Source organism: Sabethes cyaneus, chromosome 1 (assembly GCF_943734655.1).
Source record: "Sabethes cyaneus chromosome 1, idSabCyanKW18_F2, whole genome shotgun sequence".
Classification (NCBI taxonomy): Eukaryota; Metazoa; Arthropoda; class Insecta; order Diptera; family Culicidae; genus Sabethes; species Sabethes cyaneus.
The window spans coordinates 67,001,812-67,027,623 of record NC_071353.1 but is presented as its reverse complement, the minus strand read 5'-3'; the positions used below and the strand labels follow the sequence as shown (position 1 = coordinate 67,027,623).

At 39.9% G+C, this 25,812-nt stretch overlaps 1 protein-coding gene across 3 annotated transcripts in view; it reads left to right on the top strand.

Annotated features, from left to right (window-relative positions):
- Positions 1 to 25,812, top strand: part of LOC128745412 ((E3-independent) E2 ubiquitin-conjugating enzyme UBE2O) — a 96,035-nt gene that overhangs the window by 54,660 nt on the left and 15,563 nt on the right. For 2 of the 3 annotated variants that reach the window (XR_008412535.1, XM_053842489.1), the window contains exons 6-7: positions 3,769 to 4,468; positions 4,527 to 4,742. Coding sequence is in view for 2 of the 3 variants with exons in the window: in XM_053842489.1 (XP_053698464.1) it covers positions 3,769 to 4,468; positions 4,527 to 4,742 (916 nt within the window). In the remaining variant the exon portion in view is untranslated. The remainder of the gene's footprint in view (positions 1 to 3,768; positions 4,469 to 4,526; positions 4,743 to 25,812) is intronic. The other variant, XM_053842500.1, reaches the window with a different exon arrangement.

Sequence of the window (25,812 nt, the reverse complement as noted above, 5' to 3'; positions counted from 1 at the left end):
AGAATAATCAGACGTAATCGGTATAAAACTTGTAGCGGAGCAGGCCTATCATCCAACCCTCCTCTGGTTCTAATCTGCGATATTAGATTCTCGAGCAAGTCTTGATTTAGCTTAGAAAACAACATTTATTTACATTTAAATTGCAAACATGCATAACTATCACATTATCATCTGTAAGATAATGATGTGCAGAACGGAAATATTTACCTTATATGTTGAAACAAACTTTATTGCATATTTCTTTTCCATGTCAGTAAACAGGCCTTTGAGCGATACAATGGACATTAAAATAGACTTTTGAAACACTGCCAGCGATTTGCATATCACTCCGCCTTTTCTGATTCCTCGAGATTCGAACATTAATTCCCACATGTTATCGAGAGTTTCCAATTGTTGTCCAGTTGCTTTATATGATTGTTTTAACTCTATTTTGTCAAAAGCCTTACGGAGAAATGAGGCATCAATGATTTTATGATTTTTAGGAGCAGTTTTTTAATTGAAATAAAATTTCTGTTTACGAAAATATATTCTTTGCTCTGTGCACAGAGCGGCAAGATAAATGCAGTAAATGCATATCAAAAAACAGAACTTTCATTTTGCGCCAAAAAACTGTTTTTGAAGTTTGAAAACTTAATGAAAACGCATCTCACCTTAAATGAATTGAAAACGTCGAGCCTCTATCATGTCTTCCGTGTCCTGGAATCGCTCTCTCAAAGCAGCTGCTGTAGTATGCGAAAGTAGTTTTGCTGCCTTCGATACGTTCTGCTTCTCAGCTGGAGACAGCTCCAGATGCCCATTATTGAGAGCAAAGATTGGCGTTAGTTCGCAGTTTGCTCGTTCATCAATAAGGGTACGTAAAAGCCTAGTATTTAACGTACGATTTTTCCAAACAATTCCTTCGCCCACAAACCAATTTCTAACTAACTTGAGATTATGTGGAGCGTCTCCGAAAACGTAGATTTTTTCTTGAGTTACTGGGTGGTCGAAGTGCGTATGTTCAATCGTAATTCCCATTCTATTGCGCAGGGAAATATTGTCCGGCCCGTTATCCGATGTAATACCAACAACATTGTAGCGAATGTTATGTAGTTCTTTTATAATATTGTTCAAAATATCTTCCGTTATCGGTTGGTCAAAGGCTACAAAAATCACTTGCTTCCATTTACTGAATAAGCCACGCACCATTACGATCTGAGCATGAGTGTAAGGGCCAACGATTTCGTCTGCCTGTTGATCGTATTCCATAATTTTTCGTAAGCTCATCTCATCGAATGTAATAATGCAAGCTAACTCCTGAGGTTGTAGTCCTTGACCAACTATATCCATAGCTCGTAATACATCTCGCAATAAACCGTTCTTCAAATCTATCCGTCTTGCATAGTCCTGAAGCGTAGAAATACCCGGTAAAGGATACTTTAATTCGTTTCTCAAGTGCACATAACAACGTTTACTTAAAACGCGAATAGCAAATGCTTTCGATATTTCCTCAGAAGTCCAGTGAACACGTTGCTTCCTTCCAAGGATAACATCCACTTGATTCTCCGATAGTACTTCTCTTAAGGACAGTTTCATTTGTTTAACAAATTGTGTATGATCCATATGTTGCAGTTCACAAATTCGTATCTGCTTCTCCATATTATAGAGTTGTTTTCTAAAGGCTTTTCCTTCAGAAACATGTTGGCTAGCCAGATTGGAGTTCGCAAGTTTCAAATCTGTGATGAATTGTTGTTGTTGCTGAATTTGAAGTTTTGCCAAACTAAGCTCATTTGTCAACTTCTCTTCAGTGCTTCGTTTTTTATCCAACTGCAATTTCAAACTTTGGTTTACTTCTTTAAGTTCGATTATTTGCTGTGCCTGATTCCTGATAGTGCGATATGCTAATTCGAGCTCAGATTCCGCGGAATTTGACTGCAATGCTCGTATTACCAGCGGACTATTTTCGGGCTTATTAGCTTCATTGATTGCTGCGCAATCCACGTCTTCAAAACATTTTAGGCTTGATTCTATAAATGTTGGAAAAGATAATATGACAACAGCGGTATATGCATTTGAATAAATAATATTTTTATTGTTTCTACATATTAATCGACATATACATTATAAGTATACGGCCGGTGAAAAAACGAAAACTTATCATCATATAAGTCGCGTCATTTGCATCATATGTCCATGCATTTCACAAGCGCTTGTTAATAATACATAATATATAAATTATTGTTAATTTTACTTGTATCAATACAAACATTTATTACCAATTATCTCTACTTTACTGTCTACCTCTAACATATTTTAACGTAATCTATTGGAAATTAGTAGGACAGCTTAAAAGTTCGATCCTCCCAGCGGACGAAGCCACTACACAGTTCAGTTCTAGTGCATATTACAGTAGCCAAACTACGAAAGCCGCATAGATCGCGAAAAAATTGTAAAATGTCAAAGAGCAGTGGCTCTTCTTTTCACTGCTTGTCTGACATACTTGAATTAAAAATGAACTTGGATTACATTTGCAATACCAATTCGAATAATGGTTGGGCTTAATAGGCTTATCCAGCATATGCAAGCGAACATGCATATGCAGATGAACGGACAGCGGTCTAACAGGTAGGAACGAGTAATTATAAAACATAGAGTCCTATAAAAGTGCTAACTCGTAAAGGCTGCGGACGTATGCACTTTTTGTATGTAAAACGTTTACAAACCGTGGGACGTATCCTCAGCCATCTCAATGTCTCCTAAAAGTGTTTCTTGTACTTGATCTACTGTTGTATCTTGAATACTGATATTACCCGGTATTGCTGGAAAGGGTGTTAATTAAAGTTTACTCCTCTTAAAATAGTTTTTATACTACCATTTGCATTCAATGTTCGGCGCATTTTAGCACCAATTAGTTCGTGTCGCAGTTTATAGCTAATATCATAACTGTTCTCGTTGAAATGACACGAACAAATTCCCTGATTCTTCTGCGGGATCCAACGATCTTCACGACCGCAAAATCTTATCCAGTACCTCAGCCGTTCTGTGTTTCGTGGAAAATGATGATACGTGACGTCTGGGTTACGGGACAGTTTGTTGCCGCATCCCACTACCGCGCAGAAACAAGGCATCTAAAAAGTATGCATTAGACTCGCTTGGGAATATTAGTACAATATTACGTACTTACCTTGGTTTTAATTTTTCCAAAACGAAAAAAAATGCTTCAACATGCGGCAAGCGATATCTGTTTACAGTTGTCAATATAGCTGCAAAGCTGCTCGTTGCTTTGGTTATTGTTTATTCTCAAAGCAACGAAAAAAAGCTGCAAACTTCCTACGTCACAGAGCAACGTTTCGTCTCCTGCCCTGCACAACAAAAGCATATGCTCCACTTCGCCTACTATTTCACATTAGCGTTTCACCATATCTAGATACACCCAAGGTTAGTCAAGAGAGGTTTTCTGATGTTCAAATTTGTTTTTCACCCCCGCTGGGTTGCCCTTGACGATCACCGAAATTTTCAAAGCGGAAACTGTTGAATGTATAAACAACGTCGATGGTTGCTAACCAGTCTTTCCGCGAACTCCTGTTCTACAAACTGTGAAAACTAGATCACCTATTTTAACTCACCTTGGATACACCATGGTACGTACTATCGAGGTAAAATGTACGTATTATGGAGGGTACGTATGTACTATCGAGGGTACGTACTATCGAGGTATACCTATACTGCAGTAGCGTAGCTTACTTAAAGGTTAGCTTTATGATTATATTTTGTTCATTGTGTATATTTCAGATAAATCAGCGATTTGGTCAGGTGGATTTGTTCAAAGAAATCGTTATTGAAGAAATGCTCCTAACAACTACACCATTTGGATCATGTCCGCTCTCTTCTACTCCTTCCCAACCGGAAACAAACGTTGATAACCTGAGTCCAAGTCGAAACGAACACGACACAATAGACGGGTCTAATACTACACCAGACTACAACTACGAATTTAATTTTGTTGAAAATTTTCATGTTCTGGAAACAGCGCCCAGTACTCACAAGTACCATCTTACCGTATTTCAGACTAGTAATGCTCAAAGCTTCTACAAAGCTGTCCAGCGGGAACATAAGTTGTTGAGAACTGCCCTACCATCTGGTGTATGGGTGCGAACGTTTGAGGATCGTTTGGATTTGCTTAGTGTAATGATTGAAGGTCCAAAGAAAACTCCTTACGAAGGTGGTCTGTTCTTATTTGATATTCAACTTGGACAGGATTATCCTAGCGCGCCTCCGTTGTGTCATTACATAAGCTATTGTTCGGACCGATTAAATCCAAACCTGTATGAAGATGGTAAAGTGTGTGTGTCGCTGTTGGGAACCTGGTCCGGTAGGGGAACTGAAATGTGGGGACCAAACAGCACGCTTCTACAAGTAATCGTTTCTATACAAGGTTTAATTTTGGTGGACGAACCATATTTCAACGAAGCTGGATATGATAAGCAGAAAGGTATAAGAAAACTAAAAAATGATTTTTAGAGTCAATTATGACAATTCTTGCTTTTCAGGATCCCAACAGGGAAAAGAAAACTCGCGCATGTATAACGAAATGGTGATATTGAAGTTGGTTCAATCGATGTCAAAAATGATTGCGAATCCACCAGAGATTTTTAGCGCGCAAATAATAGCACATTTTCGCGAACATGGTTTAGCTATGCACAATAGAATCAAAAGTTGGATGGACGTGTCGATCGAAGCTAACCGAAATGTGAACGTTAATAGCGGTAAGTACAACTTGAAGGTCGCAGATACAAGAAGCATTTACATCAACCAGTTAAAAATAAGTCCTTTCCTTAATACTCAACGTCTTCAGCATTTCGAGGGGAAATGTAATGTGTAAATGGTTCTTTCTGGCAGGATGGCGCCAGACTCAATTCACATTCATTTGACAGTATCGTCTCAGCCAAGCAGAATTTGAAAAAGTTATATTTGGGACGGTTTGAAGAACTAGTTATTATCTACAATTTTTCTGAATAAAGCTGAGTTGTATCTTATGTATTTACGCTGCTACAATGCTAGTAGCTCATAAGTAGCCAAGTGAACGTTCATTTAGCTACTAATGAGCTTCTTTTCCATGTGTGGACTCATCACTGCGACCAGTATAGTTAATCTATTGTGATATCGCCCGGGTGTTTGCTGTATGACCTGCATTGCATTTCTTTTTGCTATAATCGCTATTGAGTGAGCGATATGCTAATTAAATTTTATGCGTGCTTGTGTGTATTGGGGTTTACCCTTCCTTCAAAGCTTGATCTACTTTACCCACTTATTCCTCGCTGCCAGTACTACCCCATGTTATATAGCCGTCCCTGGCGAGGACTCATCCGTACCTCTGACCAGTACACTTAACTATAGGAGGGACATTTGTACTGTCAAGAGGCTTCAGAAGGTAAATTTAGAATTCAGCATTAAGGAAGGGTAAATGAGGGGCCTAAGAATCAACCCATGCTAAAGTCACTTGACATCGAATGGTTTGATTCTACTAAGATTCGAACCCACGACCACTCGCTTGTCCAAGCAGACTCGGTAACCTTGTGGCTACGGAGCCCCCCACCACTAATGAGCTACTAGCATTGTAGCACCGTTACTACAAAAGATACAGCAAAACTTTATTTAGCATTGTAAATAACAACTAGTTCTACAAATGTCCCATATATAACTTTGTCACATTTTGCTTGGCTGAGGCGGTACTGTCAAATGAATGTGAATTGAGTCAAAGTGATCGTGCCATCCCTGCTTTCTGAACTTTCTTTGACTTAAATAAAATGTCTTCATGTCTTCAGTCATTTTGTGAATGACTAAATTTTTTTTCCAACGTTAAGGACCATTACCACTCACGCCTAATTTTTGAAGAGAGCGTATGTGTATGGCGTATGACATTCACAAAAATTGCATACAGTAGAGATTTGTATAACGCGGATTTGTAGAACGCGGATTTCTATAGCGCGGGTACCACGATATTTCTATAACGCGGTTTTCTGCGTGTAACAAATACACGTAGCATATGGGTATTGAGTTAATTGGGGCCTACCTCGAATTTTGAGCGATTTTGAACAGATACGACCGTGGTGTCCTTTAAGAAGTTGTAGAGCATATAACAGTGGACTCTCTAAGTGATACACGGAAACCACAAAATTACGGGTTGGCCTGCTGGAGGTTCCAGAATATCCGATGAAATTTTCGTATTGGTAAAGTTGGTTACAATTGGTAAAATATTTTTGAAGTAACTAGGGTCGGGTAATTGGTAAAAAAACTAAATTAGGAAGCCTTAAGGATGGTCTAGTCTACTAGAAGTATATTTCGTCTATTTGTGTCTCAATTTGGCCATTGGATGATTCACCGGGAGAAAATTCAAAGCTTACCTAAAATTGGTCACTGGAAATTCAAATGTTTTTAATTTGTAACAAATCAAAATGAAATGGAATATCAGCAATCCTCAACTAAATAAGCCGCTCACGACTCGACATGGCCGCCAAAACGTTCACTGAAAAATTAGGATTTGCCGTCAAAGTGAACAATAAGTGAAAATTCATGTTGAAGTCCGTGTTACAATTTGAAAAAGCTTTGAAATAAAACATTTCGGATTCAGAAACACAAATGATGCAAATACTGCAAATGTTTGCTGACAAATAAACGAGGTTATTTCATAAGTTTGTTGAAATTACCAATTTCGTTAGTGTAATTTGATAAATGTGGTGTAGTAAACTGAACTACCGTGTAAATGTTACATTCACTATACTTACACACCTAACAAAAAACACCGAGTTCGGCAAATATGCGCTAAACTGAAAGCGGAGGCTAGGAGAATTGGGTCTAAAATAAACGCGTCCAAATACATGAATGACAGAAGCTCAAAAGAAACGAACGTGCCTTTTTCGCGGACGGTAATCGTTGACGGCGACGAACCAAAAGTGGTAGATGAGTGCTCCCCAATTACGGACAGCACAAATACGAACAAAGCAGCAGCAGTAGAAAGAACAATACTCACTACCTTATCCAGCGGGCTAGAAGACAAATAGTATCAGCTTCCAATGGAAAGCGAAATGGGATAAATTTTCGGCAGAATAAAACAACGCGTGACCGTACTTGACCATCTAAATTATACAGCTAAACTATCTCGGACAACAAAATTCTATTAATACGGACGTTACATTGTTCTAAATTTCTTTCATTTAACAAAGCTACGGAGAATCCAGTAATAAATTCCGTCGCACCTGATCTCAGATACAACAAGCGGCGTATTCAAGCAGGACATCAAACCTGCTTTGCCCTGCGCAAAACGCTACGATCAAAAGGCATAAACCGCCGTACGAACCAGACAATGTACAATCCCCTACTAGACTGATAGTTTTTATGGATTTGACAACACTGATGCAGGATATACGCGCCTTTGCGGACGACATTTGGAGGAGTACAACCTGAAAGCGAAGAGCAATGGAGGTGCATGAATCACGGGTAACAGATACTGCTAGGGGAGATTAACAATGTGCATTTGGCGAAAATCGGTAAGCCACGGTGAACCGGACATGCCGTAAGAAAAATAGTTCTTCACAACAACCCCACCGCCCAGGCAACAATGTGAGTTTTATTGTATTCTTATGGCGGTCTTCATGACCAATTTTGGTCTTAAATTTCATCATAAGGGTGTAATAAAACTCATTGTTACTTGGGCGGCACCCAGGCCAGAACAGAAGGACTCAACGTGCGAGATGGCGACTTTAGAGACGCGTGGGAAATGGGCGACGAGTAACCCAAGATTGAGTTGAATGGAGCTTCAAACAGCACAAAACACCCCGGCTCTAAGCTGTTGATGACGACGACGAGGATCGTAAACCTGTCCCGTAAATTTTCCTGTGATCTAAACAGCTGGTTGTGAAATTTCAAGCTTGAAAATCTAGAACAAATTTTCGTCGGGGGGGTGGGGGGTGGGGAATTTGAACCCCTATTCCCCCCCCCCTCCGTCGCTACGCCCATGTTCCAAATGCAAGAGAAACGCACCTCTTTACCCATTTGAACCTTCCTCTTGTAAGAGACTGCCCCCATGCGCTGATTATTTTATGTCAAAAATCATGTGTTTGACAAACGACGTTTGATGAAGAACTATCCAGGCGGTCCGGGGTTATGCCACCCCTCCCCTCCCTGTCGGCTTACTCCCACTCAGCTCACCCTTCTGTCACGTAGCTAATTATGCAGTGGATTGTTCTATAAATGTTCCTGTAACGGAAACGAAATAAAGATTTTTTTTTGTATATCCCTCCTCGGTTGAACTCCCTCTTTTCTGACAGTCACTTGCACAACTGCAATCGGTCTAAATGCAAGAGAAACGCTACTCCTTTTACTTATTCGAACCTCCACTCCTTTGTCAATCCCCACTTGTGTGCCAAGTATGGTGGAGCAGGATCAAGGTGTTCTGCAGTTCTGACGTCTCCTCCTGTAAAGTGGTGATTCCCTTATGTCAAAGAACATATGTGCCAAGTTTAGTGAAGGACGGTCAAGGCGTTCTGGAGTTATGGCGGAACATACAAACAAACATATTCACGCTCACTTTTATACGTACACTAGCTGATCCGATAAACTTCGTATTGCCACAAATTATACTGTGTTGTACATAAATCGTGAATCTCGGATGACCTTTGTCAAAATCTCGAGTTTTGCAAGTTTCTGAGTAGGTCAACTTTAGATGATTCATTTTGGCAGTTACGTAACTATGAAAGCATGGGTAGTTTAATATGCAAAATTGCATTTTTTTCGCACAGTAAAGTAGAAAACAACTCCCGTATTGGTTAGCCAGATATAATAAAGCGGATAGCAATATTCGCCGTGATTGTATAACTTTTCGCCGAACACCATTTCGTGAAAAACCTTACGCGGAATGTACCATTTCACGGAAAACCTTTTTGCGGAATGTACTATTTCGCAGGGGTGATCATCAAAAATCATGTGTTTGACAAACGACGTTTGATGAAGAACTATCCAGGCGGTCCGGGGTTATGCCACCCCTCCCCTCCCTGTCGGCTTACTCCCACTCAGCTCACCCTTCTGTCACGTAGCTAATTATGCAGTGGATTGTTCTATAAATGTTCCTGTAACGGAAACGAAACAAAGATTTTTTTTTGTATATCCCTCCTCGGTTGAACTCCCTCTTTTCTGACAGTCACTTGCACAACTGCAATCGGTCTAAATGCAAGAGAAACGCTACTCCTTTTACTTATTCGGACCTCCACTCCTTTGTCAATCCCCACTTGTGTGCCAAGTATGGTGGAGCAGGATCAAGGTGTTCTGCAGTTCTGACGTCTCCTCCTGTAAAGTGGTGATTCCCTTATGTCAAAGAACATATGTGCCAAGTTTAGTGAAGGACGGTCAAGGCGTTCTGGAGTTATGGCGGAACATACAAACAAACATATTCACGCTCACTTTTATACGTACACTAGCTGATCCGATAAACTTCGTATTGCCACAAATTATACTGTGTTGTACATAAATCGTGAATCTCGGATGACCTTTGTCAAAATCTCGAGTTTTGCAAGTTTCTGAGTAGGTCAACTTTAGATGATTCATTTTGGCAGTTACGTAACTATGAAAGCATGGGTAGTTTAATATGCAAAATTGCATTTTTTTCGCACAGTAAAGTAGAAAACAACTCCCGTATTGGTTAGCCAGATATAATAAAGCGGATAGCAATATTCGCCGTGATTGTATAACTTTTCGCCGAACACCATTTCGTGAAAAACCTTACGCGGAATGTACCATTTCACGGAAAACCTTTTTGCGGAATGTACTATTTCGCAGGGGTGATCCTCTTCTTACTCACTGTCGCTCGTTTGGGCCCAAATGAAAGAAAGTAATAGAGGTCAGTATACCTAGGAAAACAAATAAATCTAGACAGTGTAGATTTCCGAGGGGCGGCTGTTCCCCGCAGTGGCCGGCGGGTCGCCGGCAACACTCGCGTCTTGCGCCCCTCTCGCCCTGAATCGTATACTGTTACTATAGATAGTTTTTGGTGTTCTTGTTATTGACTACTGTTTTATGGAAGTCTAAAATTTCTGGAGTTTTTCAGTTACGCAAAAATTTCTGTTCTATTTGTATGAAAGTCCTTATCCCTCTACCACAGGTGTGGGGGATCACAAACCATCATAAAATTAATTCATGCCTCCAATTTGATACATATAACATATTGAAGCGCTCTTCAACATGAAAGACTATTTACATATATTTATTTATTTACTACTTAATGGGGCTTTCAACCTGTGGTTGGTTCGCCCCAATATTTGCATATATATCCCATTCAAATGAAATACAAATTTTCTCATATCTCGAGAACTAATCAAGCAAATGGAACAAAATTTGGCATGTGGGTGTTTCTGGTGACAAGAACTCTTTCTATGGTAAATTGAGACCCCTCTCCTCTTTAGAAGGGGAATTATGACTCCTCTCCCCTTTAAGAGGGGGGGCTTCCATACAAATGATATACAAATTTCCTCATAACTCGAGAACCAATTAAGCAAATGGAACCAAATTTGGCATGTGAAGGTTTTTGGAGGCAAGAATTTTCGCTATGGTGAGTTAGGCCCCTCCCCACTTTAGGAGGGGGAAGGGGGGAGGCTCCTAAATTTCCTCATACCTCGAGAACTAATCAATCAAATGGAACCATATTTGGCATGTGGGTGTTTTCGGAGACAAGAATTTTTTCTATGATGAACTAGGACCCCTCCCCACTTTCCTCATAACTCCAGAACTAATCAAGCAAATAGAACCAAATGTAGCATGGGAGTGTTTTTGCAGGCAAATATTTTTTCTATGGTGAATTGAGACCCCTCCCCTCTTTAGGAGGAGAATTATGACCCATCTTCCTTTTAAATTTCTTTTTAACTCGAGAAACAAATGGAACCAAATTTGGCATGTGAAGGTTTTTGGAGGCAAGAATTTTTTCTATGGCGAATTAGGACCCCTTCCCACTTTAGGAGGGAGGGGGGGCTCCTATACAAATGAAATACAAATTTCCTCATAACTCGAGAACTAATCAATCAATTGGAACCATATTTGGCATGTTGGTGTTTTTGGAGGTAAGAATTTTTTATATGATGAATTAGGACCCCTCCCCACTTTAGGAGGGAGGGGGGCTCCTATACGAATGAAAAACATTTTTTCATAACTCGAGAACTAATCAATCAAATGGATCAAATGAATGGTGTTTTCGGAGACAAGAATTTTTCTATGGTGAATTAGGACCCCATACCTTTTTAGAAGGGGTGGCTCCCATGCAAATGAAATACAAATTTTTTCATAACTAGAGAACTCATCAAACAAATGAAATTAACTAATGTTTGTTTGAGCGTCTTAGTAGAATACCTGAAACAATAAAAAAGAAGAAAAACAAAAAGTTATTTATATCCTTTAATTCTACCACTGTGTCACAGTAGTAGAATTAAAGGATATAAATAACTTTTTGTTTTTCTTCTTTTTTATTGTTTCAAACTAATGAAACTAAACTTGGCTTGTGGGTGTTTTGGGAGGCAAATTCTTTTTTATGGTGCATTGAGACCTCTCCCCTCTTCAGGAGGTAAATTATGACCCCTCCCCTCTATAAAAGGGGACGCTCCCATGCAAATGAAATATGTACAAACTTCCTCATAACTAGAGAACTAATCAACCAAATGGAACCAAATTTGGCATGTGGGGGGTTTTGGAGGCAGGAATTTTTTTATGATGGCCTTAGTTGCCGCACCCCTGTGGTAGGGGGATAAGGACTCTCATACAAATAAAACAGAAATTTTTGCGTAACTTAAAAACTAATCGAACTCGATAAATTTTAGACTCTTCCATAAAATATTAATCAAAAACAAGATCACCAAAAACTATCAATTGGGTTTATTTATTTTCCTAGGGCTACTGACCTCTATTACTTTCTTTCAGTTGAGTCCGAACGAGCGACTGCCAGTAAGGAGAGAATAACCCCTGCGAAATGCTACTTTCCACGAAAACATTTTCCGTGAAATGATACATCCCGCGTAAGGTTTTTCGCGAAATGGTATTCCGCGAAACTCTATATTCCGCGTTATGGTCAACCGAGAAGTGGTGTTCCGCAAAACGGTATGCGGCGAAATGTTATATAATCATGGTGAATATTTTAATGCTATCCGCTTTATTTTATCAGGCTAAGCAATGGGGGAATTGTTTTCTACTTTTCTGTGAGGAAAATTTGTATATTAAACTACCTATGAACTCCTCAGAAACTTGCAAAACTCGAGATTGTGACAAAGGTCATCCGAGATTCACGATTTATGAATAACACAGTTTAATTTGTGGCAATACGAAGTTTGTCGGGTCAGCTAGTCTTATATATAAAAATGGATTTCTGTCTGTCTGTCGGGCTGTTCCTTATAGAAAACTACTCGAACTATTTTCACGCCGATTGGTTCGAAAAATACTGAACCAATCGGCGTGAAAATTTGCATGTAGAAGTTTTTGGGGCCAGGGAATGTTCTTATGATGGTTAGAGACTCCTCCCTCCACTAAGATGGGGGGTTCCCATACAAATGAAACGCCAATTTCTGCATAATTCGAGAACTAATCAAGCAAATGGAACAAAATTTGGCATGTGGGTGTTTTTGGTGACAATAATTTTTTCTATGGTAAATTGAGACCCCTTCCCTCTTTAGAAGGGGAATTATGACTCCTCTCCCCTTTAAGAGGGGGGGGGGGGTTCCATACAAATGATATACATATTTCCTCATAACTCGAGAACTAATCAAGCAAATGGAACCAAATTTGGCATGTGAAGGTTTTTGGAGGCAAGAATTTCTTCTATGGTGAATTAGGACCCCTCCCCACTTTAGGAAGGGGGGGCTCCTATACAAATGAAATACAAATTTCCTCATAACTCGAGAACTAATCAATCCAATAGAACCAAATTTAGCATGTGGGTGTTTTTGCAGGCAAATATTTTTTCTATGGTGAATTGAGACCTCTCCCCTCTTTAGGAGAATTATGACCCCTCTTCCCTTTAAGAGGGGGGGCTTCCATACAAATGAAATACCAATTTCTTCTTAACTCGAGAACTAATCAAGCAAATGGAACCAAATTTGGCATGTGAAGGTTTTTGGAGGCAAGAATTTTTTCTATGATGAATTAGGACCCCTTCCCACTTTAGGAGAGGGGGCGGGCTCCAATACAAATGAAATACAAATTTCCTCATAATTCGAGAACTAATCAATCAATGTTGGTGTTTTTGGAGGCAAAATTTTTTTCTATGATTAATTAGGACCTATCCCCACTTTAGGAGGGGGGGCGGGGTTCCTATACAAATGGAAAACTAATCAATCAAATGGAACCAAATTTGGCATGTGATGGTTTTGGGAGGCAAGATTTTTTCTATGGTGAATTAGGACTCCTCCCCACTTTAGGAGGTGGGGTTTCTATACACATGAAAAACAAGTTTCCTCATAACTTTAGAACTAATCAAGCAAATGGAACCAAACTTGGCATGTGGGTGTTTTGGGAGGAAAATTCTTTTGCTATGGTGCATTGAGACCTCTCCCCTCTTCAGGAGGTAAATTATGACCCCTCCCCCCAATAAAAGGGGACGCTCCCATACAAATGAAATATGTACAAATATCCTAATAACTAGAGAACTAATCAACCAAATGGAACCAAATTTGGCATGTGGGGGTTTTCGAGGCAGGAATTTTTTTTAAGATGGCTTTAGTCGCCTCACCCCTGTGGTAGGGGGATAAGGACTCTCATACAAATAAAACAGAAATTTTCGCGTAACTTAAAAACTAATCGAACTCGAGAAAATTTAGATTCTTCCATAAAGCATTAGTAATACAAGATCACCAAAAACTATTAATTGGGTTTATTTATTTTCCTAGGTCTACTGACCTCTATCTTTCAGTTGGGTCCCAACGACCGACAGCGAGTAAGGAGAGAATAATCCCTGCGAAATAGTACTTTCCACGAAAACATTTTCCGTGAAATGGTGCATCCCGCGTAAGGTTTTTCACGAAATGGTATTCCACGAAACTCTATATTTGCTAAACTCGAGATTGTGACAAAGGTCATCCGAGATTCACGATTTATATACAAAACAGTTTAATTTGTGGCAATACGAAGTTTGTCGGGTCAGCTAGTAGATTTATATAAACGGTGTTATTAAGGGGAAACCGAAAGTGGCTCAAAGATGGCTGGATAAATGGCTACCATTCGAAGCACGTATTGTTTTGCGCCTTAAAAATGCATCTGTATTGGCAGAGCACGCTTTCGCCACGTAATCAGTGCTTCCAGCGCTGTTATAATGTCCTAAAACTTGTAATTCAATTTATCGATCTGCTGTGTATCAATAAACGCTCAGCAAAACATAATTGCTAATGGAAAATAAATTTAACTGAACATATCGATCATTACGTGTTCATAAAAGCGACTAATGTATAATTTGGAATTAGTTAATAGATATTTGGTTACGCACATATTTCGTTGAACTAACGATTTCCGAAAAAGCAGCAACACAGTATCAAACTTTCGTCACATCAATGAGCTTTTAAAGAGCTTTCAACTTTCGCCGCATCGATGAGCTTAGAGTGAAATAAACAAACAAAACGCAAACGCAGGAATCAAAAACGCAATCCGATGCAAGCGGATTAATTAAACATCCTAGTGATCCTACGCATTATTCAGTTGCTGCTGTTAATTTTGATTGAATCGGAATGCCTTGATAAAGAAAACAAACCCTTTTTCGGTATGTGTGTAGTCAGTGCGGTTGGCTGCGGATCAGCTGTTTATGTTTGCAAGCTCCGCCATTTGACATATATTACCAATACTAATGCAATATTCAAATAAACGTTTAGGTTTTTAACGAACACATGAGATGTGCAGTACAGTGTTTGTCGCACTAACACAATAACGTTAGCCACTTTCGGTTCCGCCTTAACGGTATTGGATTTGTACATTAACGTTTTCTTGTCTTTATTTGTTTTCTATGAGTTGCTGCCTAGCTTTTAACTTCACTTTTTGCACTAACGTAAGAACTGACGACACTATTAACACAAGGCATAACACTTATCGTTCTTACAAACATAAAAAGTATATTTACCTTTTACCGACCGGTTTCGGGCAACTAGCCCATCGACGGGGTAATGCCCAACTGATTGCGTTGAAGAGAGAGTTATATTTTTAAGCCTGTTAATTTGAAGAGAGGTGACACGATGGGAGCCTCATCTTCGTTCATCAATTGATCAGCTATTGTGATGAACATCGACTCCCACGCATTTAGTTGTGAGGCCTTCCTGATTCCCTTAATCACTTTTGCGTTTTCCCAGTCGATTTCATGCTGAAAGTTTGCTGTATGTACTGCCACACTGGAATCGTTGGTTCGGTTGTTTTCCACTGCCTTTTTGTGCTCTTTTAAGCGTACCTTGAATTTTCGTCGAGTCTGCCCAATATATACCGCCGGGCAGTCTTTGCATGGTATTTGATAGATTCCGGACATTTCGTTTGTAGGAATCTTATCTTTCGCGTTGCATAGAAGCTCACGTAGTGTGTGGTTGCTTTTGTGCACGATGTGAAAACCATGTCTACTAAGAGCATTTTTGATCGGATTTGTGATTTTGGGGCAGAACGGCATACTGATCCTTTCAACATTGTTTCTCTCTGGTTGCAGTGTGGTAGCGTTTTGTCTATGTTGCTTTCGTTCATGTGTCCGTATAATTTTGTCAACAAACTCCTTACCGTATCCATTCAGGTTAGCCGCATCGTAGATTTTTGTCTTTTCTTCTATAAAATCTGTTCTTTCCATGGGAATGCTAACAAGTCGATGGGCCATAGAGTGGAATGCGGCTTGTTTTTGAGCTCCAAAATGGTTGGAGTCACAAGTGATGTAGCGATCTGTCGAAGTGGGTTTGCGGTATATACTAAATTTTAGCGTGTTGTCATTTTTTCTGTATACTAGTAGATCCAAGAACGGTAATTTGTTGTCCACTTCTCGCTCTATGGTAAATTTTATCGTGGGATTTAATAGTTCCAGCGTTTGCGGTATGTAACGCTCTTTCACTATTGCAAAAACATCATCAACATAACGTTTCCATATTCGCGGGAAAAACTTATGCTTTTCCAAATCTGCTTCGAAATCGCTCATGAAGGCTTCCGCTAAAATTGGAGACAACTTGGAACCCATACTAAGGCCGAAAGTCTGTTTGTAAAACTTTTCTCTAAATGAGAAAAAGTTCTGTTGCATGCATTCTTCCAATACCGCTATATAGGCGCTGATCTGATTCGGTGGAATGTGACTTCGCACCAAGTGATCATGCAAGCTTCGTATGGCGTCAGCTACTGGTACGCTAGGGAACAGAGCGGTCACATCGAATGATACCAGGACCTCACCTCGCCGCACAACTACATCTTTTAGCTGATTCACTAGTTCCACTGAATTTTTCACGTTTCTTCCATGAGTGATTGGGTGTCTTTTCATTTCTTCTACTAGCCAGGCAGCCATTTTTTCAGTGGGGGTGGAAATGTTGGAAGAGATGGGTCGCATTGCTATGGGATTTTTGTGTATTTTTGGTAGGCAATACAGTGAAGCAACTTTAGGATTCGAAACAAGAAGACGCTTTTCTAATCTTTCTTCTCCCATTAGATGAGCAATTCGCTGGCGGATGCTGTTTGCTCCATCGATCATTGCATTAAGGGGGTCTTTGGGCTTACCGTTTTTATACAGACATTCTTCGTACGGGCCAGCTTTGATCATATCAAAGACCCGCAAATCGTAATCTGCCTTGTCCATGATAACAACAGCATTCCCTTTATCTGCACGAGAGTATATCACATTGTGGGCTTTTAGTTTTCTCACTGCGCACCATTCATCAAAGGCGGATCGACTTTGATTTTGTTTTCCAGCTGTGCGCAGAAGGCATTTTTGTATATCAAAACGTACCGCAGATTTCAACGCATAATCCTTGAATTGCATAGCATTTGAACGAAAGCAACATAGACAAAACGCTACCACACTGCAACCAGAGAGAAACAATGTTGAAAGGATCAGTATGCCGTTCTGCCCCAAAATCACAAATCCGATCAAAAATGCTCTTAGTAGACATGGTTTTCACATCGTGCACAAAAGCAACCACACACTACGTGAGCTTCTATGCAACGCGAAAGATAAGATTCCTACAAACGAAATGTCCGGAATCTATCAAATACCATGCAAAGACTGCCCGGCGGTATATATTGGGCAGACTCGACGAAAATTCAAGGTACGCTTAAAAGAGCACAAAAAGGCAGTGGAAAACAACCGAACCAACGATTCCAGTGTGGCAGTACATACAGCAAACTTTCAGCATGAAATCGACTGGGAAAACGCAAAAGTGATTAAGGGAATCAGGAAGGCCTCACAACTAAATGCGTGGGAGTCGATGTTCATCACAACAGCTGATCAATTGATGAACGAAGATGAGGCTCCCATCGTGTCACCTCTCTTCAAATTAACAGGCTTAAAAATATAACTCTCTCTTCAACGCAATCAGTTGGGCATTACCCCGTCGATGGGCTAGTTGCCCGAAACCGGTCGGTAAAAGGTAAATATACTTTTTATGTTTGTAAGAACGATAAGTGTTATGCCTTGTGTTAATAGTGCTGCCTAGCTATTTGATTTGTAGTTTGTACCTTGACTTGTAGTTCGTTGTAGAATTGTTGTATGTTGTGTCTATTTTTGGTGTATTACTTTGCAAATCTTGGGGTAAAACTGCCTTTTTCCACTCGTCGCCAATTTCTAGTTGTCTCAAAAGTCGCAAATTATCTTCGACCTGGTCGAGCCACCTTGCAAGTTGAGCCTCTCTGTTCCTGATGTCGGTGGGCTTGTTGAAGACAACTGTTTTCGTCACACTGTCATCCGGCATCCTTGCGACGTGTCCGGCCCACCGAAGCTTGACTTTCGCCAGATGTACGATGGGAATCTCTCCAAACAATGCCTGTAGCTCGTGATTCTCATGTCTCTACTAATGTGTATCACACAAAGGGTTGGTGATAAAGATAACTAAAATACGTCTGTATCCTTCGAAGTGTAACAAGAGATAACTTTATTAATATCGTTACATAATGATTAACCCGATGGTAACTCATTTAATCGATCGCGTTTTGTACCCGAACCTAACAGTGTCGTTAAAAGGTATTTGGACACGACATCTACTACTCTTCGCTCTCAGTTTGTATTCCGCCGTATATCGTCCGCAGTGCCTTTCACTTGAACACGGCAAAGGCGCGTGTGTCCTCCGTGAGCAGCTTCACGACTCCAAGTACATAAAGCACTACTGCGATCCCAAATACACGAACTCATCTACCACTTCTAGTTCGTTGCCGTCAACGGTTACTGTCCGTTGGAGGCAGGCGTTTGTTTCCTTGGAGGCTTTTCCTTTCATGTATGTGATCTTCGGTGCATTTATTTTTAACCTGATCTTCCTAGATCGCTGCTTTCAGTCTGGCGTAGATTGCCTTCTCCGTCGCAAGGTTCTTGGCTATGATATCAACCTAAAAATAAAAAATAAGAAAACTTATCCAATTTAATTCTACTATGTGTATTTTATTCAATGACAGATACGTATTTCGCCTACGACTTGCAGGCTTCCTCAGTGTCTGTTTTCGAACTTTTCGAACTTCGAAAGTTCGAAAACAGACACTGAGGAAGCCTGCAAGTCGTAGGCGAAATACTTATCTGTCATTGAATAAAATACACATAGTAGAATTAAATTGGATAAGTTTTCTTATTTTTTATTTTTAGGTTTCGTATTCTACTAAGACGCTCCAAAAACTTCAGTATGATATCAAATTCATCTCGTCACCTTGTCTCAACCCTCGCCGCGTCGCTTAGGAACTCGAGTGTGTCCCCGAGATGCGCACGAAACACATCACTCGATCCAATGTAGCTCTGATAAGTCGCGTCAGTTTATCTGGAAAACCGTGTTTGTGCATTATGTGCCTGTATCGTATGCTGCTTTGAAATCAAGATTTGATGCGTGGGCACGTTGTACTCCCAACTTTTTTGCCGTGTTATAGAAATCTGGTCCGAAGTTGCGCGAGCCCCAGTAACGATCATCAGTAACGATTTTTAATGATAGTTCCCATCCGGAACTAAAAAACCCGAATTAATCCATTAATCCATCAATGTTTTTTTTTATTTCTCAGGAACATCTATAATTAAGTTGACTATATTTTTAAATATCAGTTACTTATTCCTCAAAATCCTTATTTAACAGTAAAATTCATAAAAACCTACTGCGTGCAATATTTTCTTTTCTAGCGTGCGTAAATAGTTGTGTCATTTAATTTACTTAATCAACACCTTATTTAGTTCTATTTTAGTTGAGAGATTTCTAGAAATATATGTAAAGACAAAGGATAATTATAAATTAACTGTTGAACGGGTAAGGCTTCAAAGCCGCATACGAATTTCGTTTTGAATTGACAATATGAAAAATGTGTTCAGAACCGATTTCTTATTATATTTATTTTGATATTAAGGTACAAACACAGGTAATTAATTTTCATGATGATCATGATTATCGCTGAGTGTGTACATACGCATACAATGCATACACCACTAAAGCACTTTTTCTTCCCGATTTTGAAAAGCCCTACCGTAATTTCTACAACTTGTTTCTGAAAAAAGAAACAGTCTATACAGAAAATATACTCCGCTTTTGTTGAAAAATATCTTGTATCTTCCAATAAACCTCTCAAAGAAAAACAGTAGTGAAAATTAAAAAGCTTGCTGTACACCGCGATTGTGTTGTTTACATATACACTTTCTACTACTACTTGAGCGGAATTATCATTAAACCAGCGATGCTAACTTTAGAGCCAATACTTTTGTGACAGTTTTTATCAAATCGCTGTTTTTTCGAATTACTCTCCATTTGAGTAATTACAATCTAATATTTTACTACTGCAAAATCAAAATTGATTTAAAAACCCATCCAAACAACAATCATTAAACCGTTATTTTTTGATCCAAAATAAATGTGGATGTATAAAAGCCATAAACTTGACTCCAATGTTGGATTGGTTTCTCCCACCCCGGTGGCAACTTTGACGTTTGCGAACAAAATAGGTGAAGCCAACATAGCTGGATCACTTGATCACTTTTATACGTATCGGATCACTAGTGTGCGTGTAAAAGAACGATTCACACGATATTTCTGCAGAGCCACACGTGATTGAAAAAAATGAAAATAAAATTAAAAAGTTAAATATCTAAAAAAGCGTATTTTTCAAAAATTTTATTTTTTGACATGTTAAAGGTAACAATATACACTACTTTTTCTGAAAGTTTCATTGCTGGCGAATAAAGGGCAAATAATTTATAATATTTTGAAAATTTCATGCATTTTTAATTTTCACCAAAAATATTTTTTACAGTGTATAACTTTTTCTAAAGATGATACTTATTATAATTCTCATCTTTAGAAAAAGTTATACACTGTAAAAAATTATTTTTGGTGAAAATAAAAAAACATCAAATTTTCAAAATATTATTACTTATTTGCCCTTCATTCGCTAGCAATGACATTTTTAGAAAAAGTAGTGTATATTGTTACCTTTAACATGTCGAAAAATATTTTTTTTTTAAAATGCGCTTTTTAGATATTTAACTTTTTAGATTTATTTTCATTTTTTTTTCAACAAAAAAAATTTTTTTGCGGTGCACATATTTTTTTTAGAAAGGCAATTTTATTATGTACAACTTTGCTGAAGACACTATTTCGATCAAATAAACCATTTTCCAATATAAAATTTTATGTTATGTTTTTCAATATTTAGGTATTAAAAATGTTTTTTTATTACTGGTCAATCTCCCCAAAGTCCTAAAGTCCCTAAAATTCCTTTTTTGCAATTGTTTTACTGATGATTACGATGATGATGATGATGATGATGATGATGATGATGATGATGATGATTTTTAAGTAAAAAAACTGTTTCCGTCATCGCAGGATTTATTTTTATTTTGTTCGCTGATAAAAGGGATATAAGAAAGGAATTTTGTTGCTTTAGGGAGGTGAATCAATACTTGTCTAGTTGGAATCATCATGTAGTATGTAAAAGATTTAGGAATTCTCCTTGACAGCAAACTATGTTTCGCTCAGCACGTTGCAATTACAACTGCCAAAGCATATGCGTTACTAGGCTTCATCAAAAGAAATACGCAGCAGTTCGATGATGTCTACTGTCTGAAGTCACTCTACTACGCGATAGTACGTAGTATTTTGGAGTACGGAGCAATAGTATGTGCACCTTACCATGCTGTCCAGATCAACCGGATTGAACGAATCCAGCGACTCTTCATTCGGTACGCCTTCCGAACGCTACCCTGGGATGATTCAATTCGATTGCCTCCGTATGAACATCGATGCGCTCTTATACGGCTACCCACGCTGGCGAATAGGAGAAGCTTGCTGCAACGTTTATTTGTCTTTGATCTTCTTGGAAACAATATTGACTGCCCGGAGCTGCTGGAGCGGCTTCAAATCAACGTACCACCCAGGCTTACCCGTCGATCGGACTTTTTTCGGCTTCCAATGCATCGCACTCTATTTGGCCAGAACAATCCTATTGACGTATGTTGTCGTGAATTCAATGTAGTGTCTGACTCTTATGATTTTAATATTAGTAGAATGACTTTTAAATTTAGAATAAGTATGTATTAGAATTAGGAACTGTCTGTGCGATACCATCGAAGACTAGTAAATAAAAAAAAAAACTGTAACATTAAGGTTAAAAATAAATCATTGAAAAAAAAAAATTTTTTTACCCGGATAATCGAGTCTAAAACCCGGATAATCGAATCCCCGGTTAATCGAATCCCCGGATAATCGAGTCGGGCCTGTACTTCGTGCGGTCTTTCAAATGCAGCCAGCCGTTATCGTTGTTCAAAAATGGAAAAGTATTGATAACTCACAGAAGTTTTCTGTTGGTGGTTTTTGAAAAACACACATTTAAAATTGATTTAGTCTTGTTTTTTCCACTGGAAATTGACTTTTTTGTAAAATATATCCTTCAAAATATATCATTCTAAAATGAGGATTTCACGCACAAGTTTGACTTGTCAACCCGAAAATGAAACCAAACGCAAAAGGGAGAAGAAGAACAGCCAAAGCATGAGAAAAAGAGGACCGTCTCCGCAACTCTCTCTCTCTCAGGGTTTTCTCGCAAGAGTAAGCTACACAGAAAGAAATTAGGGGTAGGGTAGGGTAGTAGGGTATACTATATTAGAACGTAAAAATGAAAGGACGCACCAATAAATATTGGCTAAAACGATTTCTGTTTAGCCCTAGCGTTGTTATAGTCAAAATTACTATACGTTACTTTCGGCGTTAAAGAAAAATAACAGATTCGTAGTAAAAATTTCTAGACATTACCATGAGAGGTTGTAAAATTGTCTGAGAACATGTTGCTAATTCAAGAATCATAGTAAATTTAATTAGCTTTTTCATGGTACTTTCAATAGCAAACGTCTTCAGAAAAATGGTGCGAGTTACCATCGTTCTCGTTTCAATGCAACGATGCTTTTGTATGAGTATGTTGAAGCATTTTCAACTGACGTTTTTGAAATTTTGACGACGCGGTATAGCGTAGGCGGAAAGCTAAGGATAAGGCTTTACTACGAGAGGTAAATAAACGCCTTAAGCAAGCAGAGATGATGATTGTAAAGAAATTATGAAATAAGCTTTACGAAAGCGATGTGAGAAAAGTTGATAAAATTTACCGGGATCGCACGTACACCGGTTAGTATGAGTGCAATCTACCAATAATTCAAGTGAAAAAAGCGAAGCCTTGGGCTTAACCGTCCTTCTAAGACTTGACCCTTTTTCATCGACAGGCTTCACACAAGAATCTTACTGACTCTATCTATCAGCACCACCTAGCTTTGCAGGTAATATCCACGTAAATCCAACTGCTTAGTTGGTTTCGAGCTATAATGCTGGCTTAACAAGCCAGTCGTCGTAATTTCGAATCTCGTCTAGGCGGTGCTGCTAGATAGAGTCAGTCTTGTACTCTAATAGCTGGCTGTGAAGTCCGTCGATAAATAAGGGTCAAGTCTTAGAAAAGACGTTTAAGCCCAAGGCTTTTCGCCTAGCTGAGATTCGAAAATACGACGACTTGCTTGTTAGGACATCATTGTACCTCGAAACCAACTAAGTGGTTGAATTCACGTGAATGTTACATGCAAAGTGCGGTGGATGAGAATTACCTATGTTTTCACGTAAACTCGTAAACTTCACGTAAAATCAAAACTGGAGCTGTTGTGACGGAATCTAACGAACATCTCCCGCACAGCGATATATAGAAGTTAAACTGTTATAGAATTCATTTGTCTTCAATTCGATACCAATCTCATTATCTTCAATACAGGTTCACTTCAATTGTTATCACTATCCTTTATTATCAGCTCTTATTATTGTAATCAAATTCGCATATAGTATAAACAGAGCAGAAATTTGTCATCAGTTAGTTATAATAAATCGATCAACTTGCAGGGAAGCTAGTCGCCTGAAGCTTGAAATCCTGGGGCTGAGCGAGGTTCGCTGGCCGGGTGCTGGCGAACACAGGACATCATCCTGGTAAGTCTTGCTCTACTCTGGTATACGACGTGAAAATGCTACTCGAGAAAGAGGAGTTGGATTCCTACTGAGCCCAGGAGCACATGCGGCCCTGATGAAGTGGAAACCGATAAATGAGCGAATAATCGTTGCCAGATTCAGAACACGGATTAGGAACCTTACTGCAATCCAGTGCTATGCGCCACCAGATGCTGCCGACCTGCAGGAGAAAGCGAGTTTTTACAGCCAGCTGAACAGCGTGGTTGAGAAAATTCTGAAGGGGGATATCCAAATCCACATCGGCGACTTCAACGCGAAGATTGGCTCAAACAACGCGGATCTTAAACGCGTCATGGGACGCCATGGCCTACGAGAGATGAGCGAAAACGGAGAGCTGTTAACAGAATTCTGTGGTAATAACAACATGGTCATTGGTGGATCGCTCTTCCCCCATAGACCAGTACAAAAAGTCACGTGGGTTTCCCGCGACGGCCGAACAGAAAACCAAATCGACCACATGTGCATCAGCCGGAAATGGCGAAAGAGCCTTCTTGATGTACGCATCAAACGCAGCGCTGATATTGCATCCGACCATCATATTGTTATTGCTGAGATACGTCTGCGCGTCGCCTTTGTCGAACAACTGGAATCTCGAGCCTAAGAGCTGCCACCTGGTGGAACCGTCGAAGAGCAATGGACCGGCATCAAGAACGCCTTCATCACGACTAGTAATGAAACCCTCGGCAAAGCGCGCAGCGGGCGGAGTGAGTGGATTTCGGATGAAACTTGGAGGAAGATCGACGAGCGGAGAGAGACGAAAGCCGGCATTGAGCGAGCGCGAACCAGATCGGCTAAGACAGATGCCCGTCAACGATACACCGAACTGGAGAGGGCTGTTAAATGTGCTTGTAGGCGGGACAAGAGAGCCTGGACTAACTCCCTAGCCAATCAAGGAGAAACCGCCGTCGCCAATGGTGATATCCATTTGTTGTACGAAATTTCTCGCCGCCTTAGTGGTGCCAGGATGAATACAAAGATGCCGCTAAAGGACAGAGCTGGTCAGCTATTGACTGACCGTACAGAACAGCTTAAGCGATGGACTGAACATTTTGAACAACTCTTCCGAGTTTCAAATGTCAGAGACCAACAAAACCAGCAGCGTACGACGCCTACAGTTTGTCTAATTAATCGCGTCAACTCGGAGGCGCCATCGCTGGATGAAATTGTAGCAGCCATCAAGAGTATGAAATCCAATAGAGCGCCAGAGATAGACTGTATTTCAGTCGAAATGCTCAAAGTTGACCCATCTTTGTCAGCCCAGACGATGCATCAGCTTTTCAGCAATATATGGTAAACCGCAAGTTTTCCGGTGGACTGGATGCAGGGCATATTGGTCAAAGTCCCTAAGAAAGGAGACCTAACTGAATGCGGTAACTGGCGTGGCATCACGTTGCTCTGTATTACTCTCAAAGTACTCTGTAAGGTAATCCTCAACCGGATCCAGGAGAAGATCGATACTACTCTCCGGTGGCAGCAAGCTGGATTCCGTGCTGGCCGATCATGTGTAGACCATATCACAACGCTCCGCATTATATTGGAGCAGATCAACGAATTCCAGGACTTTCTTCTGCTGGTGTTCGTTGACTTCGAAAAGGCGTTCGACCGACTCAACCATGAAAACATCTGGGGCGTGCTTAGGCGTAGAGGAGTTCCAGATAAGCTAATCCGTCTCATCGAGGCTCAGTACGAAGCGTTCTCGTGCAAGGTTTTGCACGACGGCGTCTTGTCCGACCCCATAAGGGTTACTGCTGGCGTGAGACACGGCTGCATTTTATCACCGTTTCTGTTTCTCATCATTAGGGATGAGATATTAGTTGGAGCAATTGACAGTAGACCAAATCGAGGATTGCCTTGGAATCCTCTAACGATGGGGCTGCTAAATGACCTCGACCTAGCCGACGACATTGTCTTGCTCGCACAACGCCGAAACGATATGCAGAGTAAGTTAGATGACCTCTCCGAGAGCTTCCAGGCAACAGGTCTCACAGTCAATGTAGCGAAAACTAAGTCTATGGTACTGAAAACTGACAATTCCACCAACTTCTCAGTAGCGGGACAACAAGTTGAGCAGGTAGTCGCCTTTCAATATCTTGGTACCCAGGCAACGCCCGATGGTGGTACCAAGACTGATATAGCCACATGGATTAGGAAGGCC